Genomic DNA, 22,045 nt, shown 5'->3' on the forward strand with positions numbered 1-22,045 from the left:
GGACTTACCTGGAGCATCTTGGCTGTCAGTGTCAGGTGTAACCAACCTAGCACATATATTAAGTTTTTAATGTCACCATTAGGTATGTTTTATAATTTGTGATAGAAAACTACTGCTTCATTTAAGCCTAAGCAATTCCAAAAACTAGTCTAACAAATAGAAGTCAGTGGCTGTTTGAGAGGAACAGAATAGATAAATGGAGTGCACAATTTATTTATTTTTATTTATTTATTTTAGATTTTTTATTTTAAAGATTTTATTTATTCATGAGAGACAGAGAAAGAGAGAGAGAGAGAGAGAGAGAGGCAGAGATACAGGCAGAGGGAGAAGCAGGCTCCATGCAGGGAGCCTGACGTGGGACTTGATCCCCTGGGTCTCCAGGATCACACCCTGGGCTGCAGGCAGCGCTAAACCGCTGCGCCACCGGGGCTGCCCTATTTTAGATTTTAAGTATTTATTTGAGAGAGCATGCTCAAGCAGAGGGAGAGGCAGAGGGAAAGGGAGAAGCAGACTCCCTGCTCAGCAGAGATCCTGATGCAGGACTCGATCCCAGGACCCTGAGATCATGACCTGAGCTGAAGGCAGCCACTCAACTGACTGAACTACCCAGTGCTCCTGGAGTTTGCAAATTTAAAGTTGTGCTTAGAAGGCCCCTGTGGCTCAGTGTTTGGTACCACCTGGGCGTCCTGGACAGGGAGCATCTGTGGCTTGAAACATGGACCTGTGAATTTTCCAGAGTTCTGTCTAGATCTTCAAATGAAATGTCAGTTAAGTTTTCATTTGTGTTTGTTGGATTTGATTCTCTTAAAAAAATACACCAGCCATGTAGGTGATGACTCCTAGATACCTAGGATGTTGGATTCACCAGAAAGTTGTCGCTAAGGGTGCTGAACACGTGTCTTCCCCTCTTCCCCCCATCCTACCCCTCCTGTCCCCCACCTCCCCTCTTTTTCCTCTCCACTCTTGGCGTCATTTTCATCTCCACCTCTGCCCTTTCCTTCTCTGCCCTCTCTGTTCTTGGCTGTTCTCACTTCCCTCTCCTACCTGCCTTTGCTTCTCACATATGCACACGGCCCTTCCCCTATTCCTTTTCTTCTCTGTTCCTTCTTGGCAATCTTCTCTTAAATACTGCCATGTTTCCTCCTCCTTGGCTGGCCCTCTTCTTTCTCTCTTTCCCTCGTCCCCCTTTCTTGTCCCCACATGTGGCAGGTCTATGACACACAACTGGAGAACGTGGAGGCCTTTGAGGGCCTGTCTGACTTTTGTAACACCTTCAAGCTCTACCGGGGCAAGACTCAGGAGGAGACAGAGGACCCATCTGTTATTGGGGAGTTTAAGGTAAGTTCTTAAGAACAGGTCCCTACCCGGGAGGCCTGAGACTGTGAAGTGGCGTCAACAAGTGAAAGGGGTGGGATCAGGGATACTTTAGTAACTGCAGTAATGACCGTGGTGTTGATGTTGGCACATGGTGACCATGTGGGTGACAGTGAAGGTGACATCGTTGATGCAGAATCTGATGGTGGTGTAGGGATGGTGGTGAACTTGGTGGTGATCTCAGGTGTCATGACTCTGGCAGAGATGAGGGTAATGGTCATGATGGTGGTTGTGTTGGTGATGATGATGATGAATGAGATGAATTCTTTTCAGGGCCTCTTCAAAATCTATCCCCTCCCAGAAGACCCGGCTGTTCCCATGCCCCCGAGACAATTCCACCAGCTGGCTGCCCAAGGGCCTCAGGAGTGCCTGGTCCGCATCTATATCATCCGAGCATTTGGACTGCAGCCCAAGGACCCCAATGGGAAGGTAACATTCCGGGAGCTCTCAGTTCTCCCAAAACAGCAGGCTGGGGTGCACACGGGTTGCAGAATCTGGATACAGCTCTCCCCCAGAGAGTTAACAGGTCAGTACATACACTTCAAGATTTCTTCATGCCACAACTGACCCTGAGCACACTCTGGACCTAACTGGAGGCTATGGCTTGCAAGAGGCATCTGGGGCAGACCAGCCTGGGCTGGGTTGGGCTGAAAAAGTCTGGCCATCTCTCTCCCTTCGATATCCTGAAGCAGAGGTCACAGAGAGGACCCTAGCTGGCTCAGTCACATATATAATGCAAGCTGCTGTGTTTCTGAGGATATGAGCCTTGCCCTCACTCACCTTCTCCCAGTAGAGCGGTGGTTTAGGAGTATGGAGGACTCAGATCCCCCATTTCCACTGCTAGATTGTAACTAGAAGTCCGTTTCAGGGCCAGTTAGTGTGGTGGCCTGCAGGATGGGGCCCTTGACTTGGCACAATGGCAAGATGGCAACTTCTTGATGGCTGGCCTCCTACCTCCATTGGGAGGCAGGGGACCGAAGAAGCCTCAGAAGTGTGTTGGGAGAGTGAATTCACTGAAGTCTTCCTGTCTCTTCCTTCAGTGTGATCCTTACATCAAGATCTCCATAGGGAAGAAATCAGTGAGTGACCAGGATAACTACATTCCCTGTACTCTGGAGCCTGTGTTTGGAAAGTAGGTTGGGAACAGCTTGGGTCTGGGGGGTAGAGGTGCAATCTGGATAACCCCCAGCATAGTGCGGGATACGCGGCTGCCCCTGGGAAGTGCCCAGTTCCTGCCCCAAAGCTGTAGCCCCTAATCTTGCATGTTTGTAGGGCTGTAGGGGTGTAACCTCAGCTTGCTTTTCATTATGTGCTGAAGGCTTGAGTCCCTGCAGAAGCTCCTACTTAATCACATAAACAATTACCTCAAAGATCAGAAATCTAAATGGAAACTCAGAGCCTGCATTTGCTAAATATTCTGTTTTTTAGATTAATTTTACTTTTGAATAATTTTAGATTTATAGAACAGTTGCCAAGATAGCACAATTTTCATATATGCTTCACACTCAGTTTCCCTCAACATTAACATCTTAACCCATGGTTCATTTTGTCAAAATTGATATTTTACTAAATGCTCGACTTTATTAGAATTTGGCCAATTTCCCCACTGTATTTTTACTGTTCTAGGATCTAATCCAGGATCCCATGTTGCATTTAGTCATTGTTGTCTTTTATTGTTGCATGTTCATCTCTAGAGGATAGACCGAGGAAGGTAGTAAGGTGCTTCTTGAAATCTAAGAACAAGGAAAGGAAGAATCAGTGCCCCTTACATGGGCACAGCTCCCAGGCAGCCTGAATGGGCTGGATGGGAGCTTATTTAACTAGACTGGAGAAAGGGCAGATTCACAGAGGGAAGTTGGTGGCTATTTCTCTAGCACTGGTAGAAGATGTGTCATTCTGATATTGACACATGACACTTTGAATTCATAAGCCGGTATCTGCAGGGTTAGCTGTGGGCCATTCAGCCCTGTGGCAAGGACTGGTCAGCCTGGGGAATCGCCATTTGCCAGTGATGAGCCTCTATGATGAGTGACAGGCTGGAATGGGAGGGAAGGGCAGCAGGGAAGAAGGTGGGGAGGAGCTCTATTTGGTGAGCTCCAGTGGCTGGCAGTGCGGCCATGGGCAAATGGTGACTGGGCAGCAGATTGGGCCTGTTCCACAAGTCAGGTGGAGGTGTGTGTCAGGGCCCAGTGCCAGGTGGGGGAGTGAGTGAAGAAACTCCTTTGTATAACTCATATGCTGAACATGCACATGTATGTTCCACATACATGGAACGTAATGAGAACACACCTTTGTCTTTGTCAGCTCATGTCCTGTGAACATTTATTTTGTGGGAGTTACCTTCCTCATTTTGTGAGTGGAAACCGTGCCAGGCAGGTGACTTTCCTGCTTACTTTTAGGCAATCTGCTTTGTCCTAAACCCAGTCTCAAGGTGGTAACCAGAATGTCCATTCATGTATAATCATGAACCTGACAGGCTCTATCTGGGGTACTCGTTTCCTTTCCCAGCTAGGTCCACTTTGGGTGTAGCTGCATGCAGCACATGGATGTGTGTGTGTGAGGGGCAGGAGGGGGCTTTGCCTCTCTCCCTGTCCCATCTAATGTCTCCTCTCAACCTCCAGCTAGCCCCCGAGCTTCTGGATCATGCATGGCCAGGACCAGGGGAGCTCCTGTGAGAGGAGAGCCCATGTGCTTATTCACTGCCCTTATATTTCCTAGGCACTCTGGGTGGCAAATGTTTAAAGCTGTTATATTTTCTTCTAAGTGCTTTTCCAGAAAGCCCCTCTGAGCCCACCCACTGACTCTCCAGGGAAGTGGCAGATGCTGTGTCCCTTTACTGTTGGCCCTTTTCAGATGGGCTTCTCCAGAGTCTCACTGCTGGAGCCCCAGCTCCCAGGCGGTGGGATTCCAAGTAGCTTGGGTTTGGCCTCATGGTGTCCCAGCCAGGATGGAAGCAGTGTAGCCTCTGTCTTCTCCTGTCTGCTGCCATCTGCTTTCTCTTCTTTGAGTATAAGTCAGGTGCCAGGCTTGTGTCACATTTGACCTTATAAGGGGAATGGGGATCTCAGAGCACAGTGGGAGCTCCCTCCAAAGAACTCTTTTCACAAATCCTCCTTCCCACACTACAAGGAGGTGTAAAGCCCTACATGTCCTCAAAGTAGGGGATGGTCCCAGGCCATCCCCTTGGTAAATTCCAGAGCTCTGGCAACCTGACATCCCTTGCCTCCTGGTGTCATGGTAAAAACTTCAGTTTAACTTTCTATTCCAATTCATTTTGTTCATTCTGTGGTCCATTGGGCATGTACCTTCTATATGCTCAGCCCAGATTATCTGGGGACATCTGACACCCATGTGTGTATGTGCACAGATACACACACACACACACTCTCAGGAAAGTGCAGTACCAGTAGAGTGCTGGGAATAATATTTTAAGATATACAGGGGACCCGAGGATGGTGGACTCCAGGGCCACTCTTGGAAGGGGAGGAGAGGGCCAAGGAAGGCTTTTAAGCCCCTGCTCTTATCCTGCTTTCCCTCTCTTGAGTACCCACGGTGTCCAACAACACTGGTGAGCCTGTAGCTTCCTGACCTCTGCCCTGGGCCCCCTACAGGATGTTCGAGCTGACCTGCACTCTGCCTCTGGAGAAGGACCTGAAGATCACACTCTATGACTATGACCTCCTCTCCAAAGATGAAAAGATTGGGGAGACAGTCATTGACCTGGAGGATAGGCTGCTGTCCAAGTTTGGGGCTCGCTGCGGACTCCCACAGACGTACTGTGTGTAGGTGCACGGGGACTGGTTGCTCCTCTGCCACCCGAATCCTGAGCACTTACTGTGTGACAGCCCTGTGCTTAGCACTTGATAGGCCTTCTCTCGCTAAAGCCAACTGGCGTCTTGTCCCCATGGTACAGATAAGGAGACTGAGGCCCAGAGATAGCACAGTTTGTAGTGGTGGGATTAGCATTTGAACCTGTTAGTCTGACTCTAAGAACCTGGCTCTTCATTGTGTTGTCGTAATCCAGTTCTCCTTAAGACACTACCAAGCCCCTGTAGAGGAAAGAATGAGGAAGGACGGAAAGGAGAAGGGAGACAGACAATGGGACACATGGGCCCCAGTTGAGCTTATGGGGATCCATGTCAGGTGAATTCACGCATGGACAGCCCCTGCCCACTGTCAATTTGGGGCTCATTTGAGTCTGATTCTCTAAATCTGGAAATTGGCAATATCGAGGTTCTAACTCAGTATGTATTTAAACAAGTCCTGTTGTCTCTGGGCTTCAGTTTCTCTGTGTGTGAAGTGGGTCCTCCCGTCATGGTGAGTGAGGGCACCCAGTGTGAAAATGAAGGGTGGGTGGCTATGCATGTGGGGACACAGGTTCCTGTGTACCCCTCTATCCTCCATGGCGCCTTGCAGCATCTCTTCTTTGCCTTGTGTTTGGGCCTCAGCTCTGGACCCAACCAGTGGAGGGACCAGCTCCGCCCCTCCCAGCTTCTCCACCTCTTCTGCCAGCAGCGCAGACTCAAGGCTCCTGTGTACCTCACGGACCACGTGGTGTTCCAGGATAAAGAATACAGCATTGAAGAAATAGGTGAGCTGTGCGTGACCCCAGAACCATGGTGGGCTCTCCCTCTGCCTAAGGGGTCAGGGCCTGGTTGGGGCCTTTCTGAAGGCAAGATGAGGAGTGAGTGTAAAGCCAGGTCAGGGTCATAGGATCAGTTTGCTTCTGGCTTTGGGTGGCCAGACTTTAATTGGAATTTGGGGTCCAGATTACCTCTGAGATTGTTTTCTACTTGAATTGCACTAGCTAACCAGCCTGGCCTTCAGGGTATCTTTTGAGCCCTCCCAACCTCCCCACTGCCCGCCTCCCCGCCCCCCCCCCCCCACAGGTCCTGTACCTAAAGCATCCAGGGGGCAAGCAGGAAGCCCTGCAGCCTCCACCCCTGCCTCTCATCTGCCCAATCCTCACCCTGAGAATTCTGCTGCGTGCTCCCTGCATGTCTGAGGTGTCCCCAGGCCTACATTGTCTACCAGGAGCAGCTCAGACTCCCCCGAGGTGTTTACAGGCCTAGGGAGCCCCTTGCTTCCTGCTGGTTTCAGAGATGTTTGATGTCAGAGCTGGTGCTGAGGTTATAAAAAGGGAATGGTGGCTCTGATTCCCCCATCCTCACCTCCCCCTCCTTCTCATTCTGTTTTCCCCGACTCTTCCAGGTCATGCCTGAGCCAGCTCCTCTCCATTAGAGGACTTAACCCAACCCCCATTCTCTTTTCCTATAGAATGTGCATCTGTTTTAGGGGTGGTCTCATTTCCTTCTGCTAGTCTGTGAGCAGCTTCAGTGCAGGGGCCAGGGCTCATGGTCATAGATTCATAAGAAAGGGGAGCCAGAATCTATTGATGGTGACATCCCACATCTGCCTATTTTTGCAGATGAGGCCACTGAGGCCAAGAGTGACTAACGACCTGCCCAGAGTCACCGAGTTAGGAGCAGAGCCAGATTCCTGGCCCAGTTGTCCTGCTGCAGTGCTGGGCTGCTTCCTTTGTGGTACCTGTTAAAGTGAGGGGAGAGGCAGGTTTGATACATGAACTGTGCATATGTGAGTGTGTGTATGCACATGAAAATCTGTGCTCTTGAGCATGGGCACACCTCAGTGCACATACCCGTGTGTCTACTTGTGTGTTTGGACACACATGGACCCTCCCACCCCCTGTTCAAGTTTTTGTAGTGGGGGCCCTAAGTTCTTGCTGCTGGCTGGTTGGCTGGGCTCGTCTGGGTCTGAAACACCCGTATGTCCTCATCATGTCCACAGCACCAGTCCCTGACCCACTCCCTGGCAGGTAGGAGCTGGACTTGGAAGCACGAGGCAGAAGAGAAGGGCATTCATGGACAGTCACTCCCTTTTCCTAGATGAGGGTGTGATCTCAGCTGCCCTGCTGTCCAACCATGTGACTGCTCTATGCTTCATTTCTGTCATCTGTAAAATGGGCATGAAAATAGCAGTTACCTTCTAGGGTTATTGTGAGGATAGAACCTGTTAATATTTATGAAGAGCAGTGTCTGGTTTCTGTTTTGTCAGTGTTGGCTGTGACTACTATTGTTTTAGCTATTGCTACTAATAAAACAGATTGTGTGAACTGCAGCACCATAGTACTAAAAGCACTTAGATGGCTGATCTGGGAAGAGAGGTTGCTGGAGCAGTCAGGGAGGGCTTCCTGGAAGGGATGAGCTTTGGTAGGCAGGGAGGATTTGTATTGGTGGCAAAGAGGAAGAGCTTTATGGAAGAGGCTTGGTAGAAATGGTGGCAGTGAGGTATCTGGATTTTCAAGCTGGAGCCAGTGGACAGTGAGGCTTCCCTTGCAGAGAGTGAGACCTGAGGATCAGAAGTGTGTCTTGGTTGGGGGGTGAGGGTGTAGGGGTTAGGGCCTTCCCGAGGCCTCCAGGCAGCCCTACCATACCTTGCTCACTCAGCCCACAACTTTTTTGTCTTCTCACTGGAACAGAGGCTGGCCGGGTCCCGAACCCACACCTGGGCCCAGTGGAAGAGCGTCTGGCCTTGCATGTCCTCCAGCAGCAGGGCCTGGTCCCTGAGCATGTGGAGTCCCGGCCTCTTTACAGCCCCCTGCAGCCAGACATTGAACAGGTAGGACATTGCCCCTTGGGCCCCTGGGCCCTGACCCCAAGCTAGCCCTGTCCTAAGGACAACATGGATATCCAAGAGGTGGGGAGCTCAGAATTTGGCCAATCCCTCCTTGACATGTTTTTCCACAGTTTGAGTGGTGACCACTGTTGGCCTATGAGGGGACTCCTTGGGCTGGCCTCCCCTGGCTACCTGCAGCCCCCTCAGGACCTGGGGAGTGAGCCTGAGCCACTGCTTCTATCCCCGTGGATAGACCTCTGGCTTCCCAGGAGTCATTCAGAAGCCTCACTGTTTCAGCCTGCCCTCAGGATGCCCTTGCCTACTATCTGTCAGTGCCATCTAGGTGGCTGGCACGGGGCTGAGCTGCAGAGAGGAATCTAGACAGGGAGCCTGGGATCCTATGACAGAATGACAGAACTGTCACTGAGAGCAGTTGCCAGGATAGCCAAGGGCATCCTTCATGTAGAGGGAGGGGAAGCAGAGGGACAGTTGGCCCGGGACTAAGACCAGGAGGCTTCCTGGGGGGGGGGGGGGTGAGTTCAAGGCTGGATTTTGGAGGAGGAAGAGGGGGAAAGAAAGTTACAGGCAGAGAAGGGCTGAGGTAGCAATGAAAGTGCCTTTGTAGACAGGCAGGAGACATGATCTCTACTGTTTGGAACTGAGCTCTCTTCTTGGTATGTGGTTGCCAGCACCCAAAGTGGCACAGCAGGTGTTGATATATGAGCTTTCATTCTCTATCTAAGTACCCTGGAGAAGTTACTTCGATCCCTGCTCTTTCTCTGTGGGATGGGGACAAAAATAATACTTAGCTTGCAGAGAGGGAGGGAGCTGAGGGCTGGCAGGTAGAGTGGTTTCGTGTTGTGGAAATCGTCTGAAATTCTTATGACTAAACCGTGTCCTCTGACCCTCCAAAACTTTGTGTGTGCCATTGCCTCAGCTGGAAATGCCCTCCCCCTCCTTTTTCATCTGGCACACTGAGACTCAGCGTGAACATCATCATCTTGGAGAAGCCTGTCCTGCCCCCTGCCCCCCCGGCCCCCAGCATGGGGCCCACATCATCAGCCTGTGGGGCAGCCGGCTCACTGCTGCAGTTGGGCCTGGAGTCCCATGTAGAGCACCTGCTCTTTGGGGTGGTGAGCCTCTCTATGACAGGCCTGGGTGTTCTTCATACTGTGCTCCACCTACATGGCACAGAGCAGTTGGTTGGTAGGTGTTGGTGGAAAGAAAGAGGTGAGGAGAGAATGGGGTTCTGTCTCCCCAGGGGAAGCTGCAGATGTGGATCGACCTATTTCCCAAGGCCCTGGGGCGTCCCGGACCTCCCTTCAACATCACCCCGCGGAGAGCCAGAAGGTGACTTACCCCAGCCATAGGCTTGGAGCTGAGCAGGGTGATGGGATGCTTACAGCTAGCCATGGGTGGGACCTGGAGGTCACTCTTGGGCCAGGCGTTGGGCCACGGGGCATCACTTTTGTGTGGGCCTGGCCAAGTGCCCAGCCAGGCAAGTATCAGGGTCTTGTTGGATAAGCCAGCTTTTTGGCTTCTCAGTCAAGGACTGCCGTCCCTTTGGTGGGAAATCCGTGTGGACTTAAGCCATTCTTCTCCACAGGTTTTTCCTGCGTTGTATCATCTGGAACACAAAGGACGTGATCCTGGATGACCTCAGCATCACAGGGGAGAAGATGAGTGATATTTATGTGAAGGGGTAGGGAGTCATCTGCCTTCTCACCTGTCCCAGTCCCATGGTATTGCCCTGCTCCCTCTGGGGTAGTGGAAAGGGGGAGCTCCTGTGTAGGGAATGGGGAACCAGAAAGAAAGGAGGGCCTGGTGGGCGTGCTCTCTGCCTTTGGTGAGACTTTCTCCCACGGGATTGCTTCTACAAAAATCTTTGGGTTGAACTTCCAAGGTTTGAGGATGTCCCTCAAGAGAGATGTTAGAATGTTTTAAAATTAATGGCACATTTTGGTGCTTCGTGGAGATTTCTGGGGAATGGGTTTTGCTTTACCCTCTACCAAGTTCATTTACCTCCGTAATTCCTCGTTTGTCTGAGTTGGGCATGCATGTTGTGGTGGAAGCCTTACTTAGAAATGTTCTCTAAAACGTTGTCCAGCTGGATGGTTGGCTTTGAAGAGCACAAGCAAAAGACAGATGTGCATTACCGGTCCCTGGGAGGTGAAGGCAACTTTAACTGGAGGTTCATTTTCCCCTTTGACTACCTGCCAGCCGAGCAAGTCTGCACCGTCTCTAAGAAGGTGAGCGTCATGCGCACCCCCAGGGGTGCTGGTCCTAGGGGTTTCTCTTGTGGGTGTCATTGCCCTGGCAGCGTTGCCCCTCCCCAGCACCCACCCCCTGCCAACGTTGGAGTCCCTATGGCCACCCCTGCCTGATGACCACCACCAGTGCCCTTTCACCTGTCTCCCCACCTGCATTTTTGCCACTTCTATCATTACTGCCATCATGAGGATCACTACCCCTACAACCACACCCGCACTAGTACTACAACCAGCGTATGTTACTCCATCCAGATCCTGAAACTACTGCTGTCTTCCCTACTCCAGACAAACCAGGCAGCAGGCAGGGCTGCAGGGTCAGAGTGGGAAGAACATTCGAAGGACACACAGCATGGCTGTCGAAGGGGCAGTTGAGCAGACCCCATAGAGAGAGCTTCCCTGGAAGGCTGACCTCGCCTATGGATTGGCTTGTCCACAGGACTGGGGTTGCTTAGCTAAGCCCCTCCTGCTATGTCATCGTGCACATTTCTGTGTCTGGTGCCTGTGGTCACTGTCCAAGCTGGGCAGTTCCTGGGTGCAGCTCAGGCCTTCCAGGCCAGAAGCCCTTGTCTTCTTTCCTCCCTGAGCTCATTGCAAGCTGCAGGCCCCTAAGGGACCTGATGCATTAACCAGAGGATGGAGATGGGTCCTGGGACCTCAGCATCTCCTCATTGAGGTCTCATCTGGGTGGTAAAGTCTTGTCTTCTGCAGTAGGCAGATCCTGAGGCAGACCTTCCTTCTGGGTGGTCCTGCACCTGCCGTTGGGGAGAGCCCCCAGAGCACAGAGAGGCCTCATAGCCAAGCTGACTGCAGGTGGAGAGCACCTTTGTTGGAGCTTCTGACCACCTGCATCCCACCAAGAACCCTTCCACCTTGAGGTACTCTCTATTGGGCAAAGTGAATGCCTCTCTAGTGTTTAGATGAGATTTCCTTCCCAAAGTGGCACAAGGCTTCAAGCCACCAAACTTCTGTGACTTCTTTCCTGAATGCTCGAGTGTCTCATGAAGGGTGTCTCTATATACTCATGAAGTATATAGAACATACTTCCTGGGCACTGCTGAAGTTTTAGCTCTCTTCATTTCATCCTCCCTGCATGACCCCTGCCCAGCCTGACACACAGGATCATCTGCATTTTAGAGAAACCAAAGTGTTCCAGTGAACATTCTGAAACCATCAAACCAAAGAAAATAGGGTTAAACAAGGTTAAATGAATGCTTTCACCTGGATATTGCTTGCACAGTGCCTGCCAGAAGGCAGAATTTAGCAACAGCCTTGGGTTCTGTGCAGTCAAGGACAGCCCCAGCCTCTTTGTAGGTTGAATCTTGTTTGTCTTTGCTCAGAGTGTTTGTCTATTACAGGTTGTTTCCATAACAAAGCAGTTGTGGTGTTTGTTGGGGAAGAGCTCCAGATCAAACACACACTTCTTTTTGCTGTGGGCAGAGGGAGCACTGGGGCCGGGAAGTGGGGCCTCCATGTCTGGTGCTCCGCACGCCCAACAAGGGGCTAGGTAATGGATGGGAAACCAGGCTGAGAGGTGCGGACTGGCCTGCTTCAATGGGAGGCGGTGCTACCCTCTTCATTGTAACAGGTGGAGATGTACTCAAGGAGGCATGGGAAGCAGAGGCTGTTTTCTCTACAAAGTAGGAGGAGGGAGAATCTCCTGGCACTTTTTGGCAGATGACTTGAGATAAGTGGAAAAGGCTGGAAGCAGTCATTGTGCTGAGCAAGGGAGCGAAGGGGAGTAGAGCAGAGAGGGAGAGAAAGGAAGAAGGGGAGGGAGAGCTAATTGTGATGCTAGGATGGTTACCTGGAAGTGCTGAGGGCCTAGTTGAAGTTGCTTGTTAAGATTTTGAGATGGTTCGATTCAGGCAGTGAAGGGAGTTTGATCTCTCTGTGATAGGCACTGGGAACGCAGAAGAGAATCCGGCTGACCCACTGTAGCATTGCCCATAGGCGAGGGTCAGGCCTGGAAGAACCTGGAAGCCCAGAAGGGCTGCTTGGGTGGAGAGAAGGAAGAGGAGTCAGGCAGTCCAGGAGAGGCCCCCCCAGGGGCAGGGCAGGGGGAATGGATTTCTGTGGGGTGCCATGCCCCAGGAGAGTGTACCCGAAAGGAAGGGTGGAGGAGGAGGCTCTGGAGTCTGGAGTCAACCAGAAGAGCGGGAGAGGACGTGGCTTGGCCCGGGAAGAGCCAGTCGGTCGTTCTGTGGAAGAAGGGGCCTTGGAGGCAGGTGGAACTGTGTCCATAGTGGGGCACCAATAAGCTGGTCTGGGCCAAAGAACTGAGTCTGAGAGTGGGATGGTGCAGGGGTACAGCACAGCCCCTGGGCTCCCCAGTCCTGCCGCAGAACCAGCCTTCTGCCGAGGGGTTCAGGGCCTCTGGCAGGCAGGCCCTCCGGGGACCCCATTAACCAGACGAGACTGTCGTAAAGCACAAGGGTCTCCTTTCATCCGGCCGCTTTGAACCGCCGCTGGTTGCCCCGGCCTGGCTCCCCACCTGGAGCCCAGCACACCCACTGGGGCCTGCTTGCGAGTCAGGCACCCACCCTGCAAATAAACAGCTAGTAAAAGGGCCCAGACCGGGAGCGTAATGAGCGCTTGGGACCTGGAGGGCCATTCCCCAGGCTGGAGCCCCAGCCCAGCTGCTCCCACCAGGGGCTGTTTGAACCTCTGGCTCATTACTGAGCCCATAAACCGGGCCGGCCAGAGGAATGGAGGATGCTGGCGGCCTGTGCAGGCGGGCCTGCGAAGCTGGCCATAAAAGCCCCGCCAGAGAAGGGAGGCACCTGCAGGAGGGCTGGGGCCCGGAAGAGGGGAGGCACCAGACGTGGGCCAGCTGGGGGCCCGAGCCCCTCGCCAAATCAGGCAGTAGGCCAAGCTGCAGTTGTGTGCTTTGCAAGGTGACTGTTCTTTGCAGGGCATGGTTTGTGGTTCAGGAGCTCTGTGGGTCTGCATGACCCGGGATGGCCACTCAGTAGGCACAGCCCCGGCTAGGCAGCCAGGCCGCGGGTACAGGGCACCCAGCGGCAGGCAAACCCTATGGGATCAGGAGTTCTCACTGACTCCCCATGGAGTCTGTCTCCTGAGACTCGGGCCAGGCCCCTGCTGTGACCTGGCACTCAGGATCTGGCACCCACTGTCTGCAGGATCGTCATAATGGTTCCTGTCCTTGCCACTCACTCAGGAGAAACTACAATGAGGCGAGAGAACAAGCATGAGCGGGAAAGCCCAGTGACAGTCATATGGATTGAGCAGGGCTGAACACAGGCCTCAGCATGCCTATCTTCATCCTTCAGCTGCTCTAATGAGGCCTCTGGGGGAAGAAGCCCACATTATTGCTGGTCCAGGCTGAGTGGTCAGAGGGGGGTGGGGTGGGGAGAGCAGGAGGGTAGGGAACTTCCCAGCCCTGGGGGCTTTGGGTTTGTCCCAAGGCAAGCTCTTGGAGATAAAGATGGGGTGGGGTGCCACAGCCAGGGAGGAGCTGGGGTTATTGTTCCCTAAGTCAGCTTCTTATAGCAGTGTGTCAGGGGGTCCTTCTGGTGACAGGATGCGGTGGGGGCCCCAGGTTCGCAGTCAGCCAACCCTGTCCCCAAGAGCACTGGAGCAGAGGAAGATTTAGAGGTGAGAGCAGGACTCTGGGACCTGACTGCCTGGCTTTGAATCCTGGCTCGTCACTTCCTAGCAGTGTGACTGGGGCAGGTCCCTTGCTCTGGTTTCCTCGGCTGTAAGGACAGCATCTCCCTTATAGGTTGTTGGAAGGATAAATGAGCTCATAGTGGTGAAGGGCTAGAACATAGGAAGTGCAGGTTAATATTATTATTATTAGCTGTCAGACCTTGGGCACATTCTTAACTTCTTCAAGTCTCTGCTTCATCATCTGTAGTATGGGAATGAAACCTCTGCCCGTGGCACTGAGCAGCTTAAATGAACCGTGTCATGTGAAGCCAGCCTGCGTGGTTCCTTCATGGGTCCTTGAACACTGTCCACCGGCATCTTAGCAATCTTCCCACCTGGACCTGGCGCTGGCAAGTCCCTAACAGCTGATGTCCCTGCCTTCACTGCCTTCTCCAGGCAGCCTTCCGGGCTGTTTCTGTCTAATCGTGCTTCCCTGCTTCTTCCTTTGGGCCAGGATGCTTTCTGGAGGCTGGACAAGACTGAGAGCAAAATCCCAGCACGAGTGGTATTTCAGATCTGGGACAATGACAAGTTCTCCTTTGACGACTTTCTGGGTGAGCGCCGTTTCCAGTCAGCACCTTTCTGCATGTTGGGAGTGGACCTAGAACCCCTACTTTTGTGTGTGTGTGTGTGTGTGTGTGTGTGTGTGTGTGTGTGTGTGTGCTATTCTTGGGAAGGCTGGCAGGAGGAGCAGTCCTACTTTCTGTCCTCTGGGAGCTCAGGGTCACTGCTCCCCAGTGCTGAGCAAGGTCTGTAATGCAGAGGAGTGCCCAAGTGATCATAGTGGCCTGTAGGGGGATGGGAGGTGGCATTGTATGCTGGGCTACATCGGATGGTAGGAGTCAGGTAAGGAAGGCAGGAGAGCACAGGTCAAAGGCAGTGCAAACAGGAGCTGGATGTCTGGCCTTGACGGGATGCCTCCACCTCAACCCCTGTCTAGACGGGGCAGCTTGGGCCCAGTGAGTGAGGAGCCCTCTTTGCCCTTGTGTCTGAGTGATGAGTGAATGAGCTGTTGTGGCTCCATCCTCTGGGCCCCCAGGCAGGCTTCTGGTCAGGAAGAGGTGGTAAGAAAACTGAGCTGGGAGCAGGGAGTGCTGGGCTGGAGGATGTAGTAAAGACAGGGTGAGACGTGGGGCGAGGAGGATGGTCGTAGGGGCCAGGAGGTGGGACTTGAGTAACAGCCCTGTCACAACTTGCCAGAGTTACCCAGAAAGTGTGGTCTATCCACACAGTTGGATATTACCCACAGAAAGAAAGGAAATACAGATCCACACTACAACCTGGACAAACCTTGAAAACATGCTAAGTGAAAGAAGCCAGTCGTGACAGGACTTGTAGCATGTGATTCCATGTATATGAATTGTCCGCAGTAGTCAAACGCAGAAAGAGAAAGTGGCCATGTGGTTGCCGGGCATTGGCAGGAGGGGAATGAGAGTGACTGCTAATGGGTCAGTGGTGTAAAACCCCTGAGTTTTACACTTTAAAATGGTTAAATTGGTACATTTTATAGGAGTTTTAATTCAATTAAAAAAAAAAAGTGGACCTTGTGAAAAAGGCAGCCTGGGAAGTCAGGAGTCCTGAATTGTCGGCCCACACTGCTACTGGGAGCAGGGTGGCTTTGAATGCATCACGGAGCCCTTCTTGGTGGCCCTTGATTGCAGAAAGGTGAGCTGGTCTTTGCTGAGCCCTTGGGCCCCTGCAGGGGGAGTGCTAAGGAGCAGCTTCAGCAGGGGTGAGGAGCAGGCCTGCCTGCTTTTCCATCTCTCCTGCCCCTGCCACTCCCTGCCGGGTCACCCACACACTCAGAGGACCCAAGGGTTGTTGTAGGGCATCACTGGAAAAGATTCAGGCTGTCAAAATCATGGCATCCAATTGGACTTTTGTTCTTTTACTGATTTATCTGCAGTATATAATTCCTGTAGAAAATTGGAATATACAGATCAACAGTGCCTCCTTTTATTTATGTATTAAAATTTCACTACCCAGAGTTAACCTCCACTCATATGTTAGCATGTATTTCATATATAAGCAACCACATGTATGTTGTATATGTATTTATACACACATATAATCATGTATACATAAATGGGATATATATATATATAAACACACACACACACACATATATATGGCAGAATGAGTTTTATCACACATATGTTTTCTATCCTAGCTTTTTGGAAAACTTAATATTTCAAGAACATCCTATCTATTGGTAGTTGTCTGTTTACATTTATATTTGCATCATCATACTTAAGTCTTGCCTGTCCCTGGGCCCTGTTCAGCCTAACCAATCTTTTCTTGGTGGGTACTCAGCTCACCTTTAGATCCTCCACTATGAACGATACCTTTAGGCACACAGCTCTGAACCCTTTGTGCATATCTTTCCTGAACTGTAAGTAGGTTTTTAGAGTCTTTGTACATTCTCGTGGCTTTTGAAATATTTTATTCAGTTGTTATTTGATTTTTACACTGACATTTTACTCCCCATGTGTGCCCTTTTTGTATAAGGGAGCCATTTTCCCTAAATTTTTGTTATCAATGTTATCTTTTCTGAAAACATTGCCTACTTGACACCTCATTTTAATTTTTGTTTTCATCTCTTCTTTACTTGTGAGGTAGAACTTTAAAAATATATTTATGACCCATACTATTAGTGAGGTTTTATTTTCATGTTTTTGTTTATCTTTGATTTTTTATTTTCAGAGCTTTTTACATAGTAAGGACACATTACAAATGATTCTTCCCCTTTCTTCAACTGCTTTTTAATTTTTTTATGGAGGCTTTTTTGCTTACAGACTTAACAGTTTTTTTTGGCATCATTCTCTCAGCCTTTTCTTTATGAGGTGAGGCTTCAGAAAATTAATTTTAAAAAGAAAAACAAAGAAAGCTGCATTTTTATTGAATGAGAAAACAGCGTTCAAAATTAAACAAAACAGGTTCATCTTTTGTTTTTAAAAATAAAAATAAAACCATTAAAACTACCACTTTTAACTTCATAAGATTTCTTTTTTTCTCCTTCATGTGTTTCTAATTACATATTTTGCTTTTTAAAAATATTTATTAAAATAATAGCTAATATCTGTCATCTTGCCATCCAGAGATTATACAATGTTTCCTTATAGTCTTTTTTTTTTTTAATTTTTTTTTTAAATTTATTTATGATAGTCACAGAGAGAGAGAGAGAGAGAGAGAGAGAGAGACACAGGCAGAGGGAGAAGCAGGCTCCATGCACCGGGAGCCCGACATGGGATTCGATCCCGGGTCTCCAGGATCGCGCCCTGGGCCAAAGGCAGGCGCCAAACCGCTGCGCCACCCAGGGATCCCTCCTTATAGTCTTTTATGTAGATCATACTGGGATAATTTTTTAAAATTTATTTTTTATTGGTGTTCAATTTGCCAACATATAGAATAACACCCAGTGCTCATCCCATCAAGTGCCCCCTGCCCCGTCACCCATTCACCTCCACCCCCTGCCCACCTCCCTTTCTACCACCCCTTCCTTGTTCGTTTCCCAGAGTTAGGAGTCTTTCATGTTCTGTCACCCTTTCTGATATTTCCCACTCATTTTTTCTCCTTTCCCCTTTATTCCCTTTCACTACTTTTTATATTCCCAAATGAATGAGACCATATAATGTTTGTCCTTCTCCGATTGACTTATTTCACTCAGCATAATACCCTCCAGTTCCATCCACGTCGAAGCAAGTGGTGGGTATTTGTCGTTTCTAATGGCTGAGGAATATTCCATTGTAAACATATAGCACATCTTCTTTATCCATTCATCTTTCGATGGACACTGAGGCTCCTTCCACAGTTTGGCTATTGTGGATATTCCTGCATAAACATCGGGGTGCAGGTGTCCCGGCATTTCACTGCATCTGTATCTTTGGGGTAAATCCCCAGCAGTGCAATTGCTGGGTCATAGGGCACATCTATTTTTAACTCTTTGAGGAACCTCCACACAGTTTTCCAGAGTGGCTGCACCAGTTCACATACCCACCAACAGTGCAAGAGGGTTCCCCTTTCTCATACTGGGATAATTTTGTGTATATACACACACATGTGTATGGTTTAATATCTTGATTTTTTCTTAATGTTATATTAGGACTATATTTACTATGGGAAATAAACATTCTTTTTCATTTAAAAAATATTTTATTTATTCGTGAGAGAGGCAGAGAGAGGCAGAGAGACACAGGCAGAGGGAGAAGCAGGTTCCATGCAAGGATCCCAAAGTGGGGTTCGATCCCAGGACCCCGGGATCACGCCCTGAGCTGAAGGCAGATGTCCAACCACTGAGCCACCCAGGCATCCCACATTCACCTACATTTGAGGGATGGAGAGACATATGGGCAGGGGGATAGATAGATGAATGCTCATACAGAATTGAATGAATGGATGGACAGAATAACAGCCTGATCAATGGATAGATGTAGTGCTCAACAAATGGCAGCTGTGGAGGGATGGGGTTAGTTAGACCACAGTGGATGGGTAGGTGGAGGGATAAGTGGATAAGTGGAAAGAAAGAAAACCCATCGGTGGATACTTACAGTAACCGAGCATTCCACACTGAAAAAATCTAATCTCTTTTGCATGGTATTCAAGAATTTCTTTAATTTGGCCTCAGAAAACATTTTTTTAGATTTATCTTTCTCACTTAATCCCTTTAGCAGTTTATGCTCCAGTCCCATTGACTTCATCATGTTGTTGTGATTGGATTAGGTGAAACCACATGAAATTGCTGTTTTTATAGGTCAAAGATAGTTGAATACCATTTTCATATGGTTCAACCAAAAAGATGGAGCTATATAGGGAGATGATTGATAAAATGGACGAGTAATAAACAGTATAGAAAGATGGCTGCTTGGAGAACTAGGCAGGCAGATGGAAAAATGGGTGGATGAAACACAGTGAGATACCACTTCACATCTACTAGATGACTCTAAAAAAAGAAAAACAGAAAATGGAAAACAACAAGTGTTGGAGAGGATGTAGAGAAATTGGTACTGATGCTGTGGAAAACAGTTTGGCAGGACCTTGAAAAACCAAACACAGAAATTACCATATGACCTAGCAATTCTATTCTCTTACCCCAAAGAATTGAAAACTGAGGCTGAGACACTTGCATGCCAATATTCAGAGTAGCATGATTCACAATAGCCAAAAGGTAGAAACAACCATCGACAGATGGGTGGACAAACAGAATGTGGTCTCTCTGTACCATGGACCATCATTCCACTATAAAAAGGAATGAAGCACTAATACATACTTCAACATGGATGAAACTGGAAAGCATGCAATATGAAATAATCCAGACACAAAAGGAGAAATATTTTAGGATCCCACCTACATGAAATATCTCAAATAGGCAAATTCATACAGAAAGATTAGAGTATCTCAGGGACTGAAAGGAAGGGGTATGCGGAGTCATTGCTTAACGGGGACAGATTTTCTGTTTGGGAGGATGAAAATGTTTTGGAAATTGGTAGTGGTGCTTGATTGCATGATGATTGTGTGAATGTAATTAATGCCACCCAATTATACATTTAAAAATGGGTAAAGTGACAAATTTTATGTTATATATATATTTTACCACAATAAAAGCAATTTAAAAAAATGGATGGATGGATGTAGACAATGGATGAATGAATGGATTTGTACAACGTAAGCTGAAGTTGAGCATCATGCAGGAAGCTTCATGAAGGGTAAACCAGTAAGGGTAGATAACTGAGCATATGGATGCATGAGGAGTTGGATGCACAGCTGTGTATGTGGAGTGAGAGGCAGTGGGCGGGGAAGTGGAGAGTTTGTGGGATCTGACCTGTGGCTAAGCCCATGGATCCAAGCAGAGGACGTGATAGTTTTTCCTGAAACTGCCCAGCCCTGGGATAGCCCCAGGCTGGCAGTGATTGAGAAACCCTCTGCCAAAGAACCCCTCTCTACTGCAGGCTCCTTGCAGTTGGATCTCAACCACATGCCCAAGCCTGCCAAGACAGCTGAGAAGTGCTCCTTGGACCAGCTGGATGACACTTTCCACCCGGAGTGGTTTGTGTCCCTTTTTGAACAGAAAACAGTTAAGGGCTGGTGGCCCTGCGTAGCAGAAGAGGGCGAGAGGAAGATGCTGGCAGTAAGTGGGCTCCCTCTAGCCTGGTGCAGGCAGCCGACTGGCTTCTTCTGTAGGGATTACTGGGCACGTACTGGGCGCTCTCCCTCTCCTACCCTGCCTCTCCTGTCTTCCAAGGTGCTGTCGTGGTTCTCTTCTAGTTCCCAGCCTCCAGCAACTTGAGGTTTGCATCCCAGGAAGCCTATTTAAATGGAAAGATACTGTTAACTCCTGTGGACATTGTTTAATTTATACTCTGCTCCTTGGCCTCTGGGGATTGTTCCTTCGGCTCCTAGGCTCCTCTCTGGCTTCCCTCTGGCCCGGGCTCTCCGTGGAGGACTGGGGGAGTGTTTCTCCCACTGGAGCAGGATCCTTCCAAGGACCATCCTTGTACTACTCTTCTCACCCAGAGGTCTGCTCAGGGGTGCCATGACACTGGGGAGGATTGTCCTTCCTCTGGAGAGGAAGTGAATCCCTGAAGGTTTACTGAGAAAGCGCAGGCAGACGGCCAACCCCTTAAGTGGACTTGAAATAAAATACCCTTGTTGTAGAAGGAATTATAACACTTATTAAGAAGACTAGCACCTCAAAAGAAAAACCAGCAAAGATAATACACAAAAGAAGTAGAAATGGCCATTAAACATTTAAAAAGTTTCATTCCTCCTAGTAGTTAAAGGAATAATTTTAAATGTGAAAATATTTTTGCCTATTAAATTAGACATTAAAGAAAAAAAAAACACCCCTCAATGCTCATTGCTGGTGAAGACACAGAGGCAAGCCCCTCGTTTACCTCTGCTGGGAGGGCTAATGGTTTTACCATTTAGGGAAGCAATTTGGTAATATATAGCCAGGGATTTAACAATATTTATGCCCTTGGATGCTGTCATCCCACTTTTCAAAATTTCCCCTAAAGAAATAAACAGACACAATTAAAAGTGTAGGCTCTGGGGTGTTTTTTTGCAGCATTATTTATAACATCAAAGAGTTGGAAACAACCTAAATGAACCAAAATAAGTAGTTTACTAAATAAATTATGGTCAACCATCCCATAGAATGTTTTACAGCCATTAAAAAGCAAGCTTTAAAGAATATATGATTATATAGTGAAACATATTTCTAAGTGAAAGAAGCAAGCTCTAGTACGATATATACAAAGGGGTATATTGCATATACTTGCAGAGGAAAATAGCTCTGGTACATAAAAATATGAATGGTGCTGGTCTCCACATAGTGTAAGTAGGGCTGATTTTCTCCTTGTACATTTCTGTAGTTTCTAAATGTTCTACAAGGAGCAGTAGTGCTTTTTTTTTTTTTTTTTAAGATTTTATTCATGAGAGACACAGAGAGAGGAAGAGATATAGGCAGAGGGAGAAGTCCCAATGTGGGACTCGATCCCAAGACTCTGGGATCATGACCTGAGCTGAAGGCAGACACTCCCCCATGGAGCCCCCCAGGTGCCCTTCAGTAGTGCTTTTGTGATCAGAGTAACCCTATATCTTAAAACAAACAAACAAACAAACAAATAAATAAAGTGGCTCTTATGTCTGTTCTGGCCGGATTCCTCTCCAAGCCATGACGCAGAGCCTTTGTGCACCTGACCAGGTCCCCTCTGTCCCTTCAGGGCAAGCTGGAAATGACCTTGGAGATCGTAGCAGAGAGTGAGCATGAGGAGCGGCCTGCTGGCCAGGGCCGGGATGAACCCAACATGAACCCCAAGCTCGAGGACCCAAGGTTAGTGCCCAGTCCTTGACCCCTGATGCCCAGGGGGCCAGGAGGGATGGTTTAGGAGGCAGCCATAGTCATGCAGAAGTCACAAGGTCCAAATGACTCAGGAGGGATGTGACTTGTCCACAGTCATATGAGAAGTTAGGAACAGGGGATAGGCATCATTTCAGGAAATGCTCTTCAGCTAATATGAGAAGCAGGGGCTGCTGGGTAAGTGTTGGTTGTGTGCCGAGCATGTGGTCATGTGGTAAATGTATGCAGTGGTATGGAA

General features: G+C 49.2%; 1 protein-coding gene across 44 annotated transcripts in view; it reads left to right on the top strand.

Moving 5' to 3' along the window:
* Positions 1 to 22,045, top strand: part of DYSF (dysferlin) — a 217,533-nt gene that overhangs the window by 190,415 nt on the left and 5,073 nt on the right. For all 44 annotated transcript variants that reach the window (XM_025994580.2, XM_072766912.1, XM_025994577.2 and 41 more), the window contains 12 exons: positions 1,210 to 1,338; positions 1,648 to 1,803; positions 2,415 to 2,506; positions 4,986 to 5,156; positions 5,823 to 5,965; positions 7,874 to 8,013; positions 9,272 to 9,360; positions 9,617 to 9,712; positions 10,118 to 10,259; positions 14,404 to 14,503; positions 19,895 to 20,073; positions 21,671 to 21,780. In XM_025994580.2, the coding sequence (XP_025850365.2) occupies positions 1,210 to 1,338; positions 1,648 to 1,803; positions 2,415 to 2,506; positions 4,986 to 5,156; positions 5,823 to 5,965; positions 7,874 to 8,013; positions 9,272 to 9,360; positions 9,617 to 9,712; positions 10,118 to 10,259; positions 14,404 to 14,503; positions 19,895 to 20,073; positions 21,671 to 21,780 (1,547 nt within the window). The remainder of the gene's footprint in view (positions 1 to 1,209; positions 1,339 to 1,647; positions 1,804 to 2,414; positions 2,507 to 4,985; positions 5,157 to 5,822; positions 5,966 to 7,873; positions 8,014 to 9,271; positions 9,361 to 9,616; positions 9,713 to 10,117; positions 10,260 to 14,403; positions 14,504 to 19,894; positions 20,074 to 21,670; positions 21,781 to 22,045) is intronic.

This window comes from Vulpes vulpes, chromosome 8 (assembly GCF_048418805.1).
Source record: "Vulpes vulpes isolate BD-2025 chromosome 8, VulVul3, whole genome shotgun sequence".
Lineage (NCBI taxonomy): Eukaryota > Metazoa > Chordata > Mammalia > Carnivora > Canidae > Vulpes > Vulpes vulpes.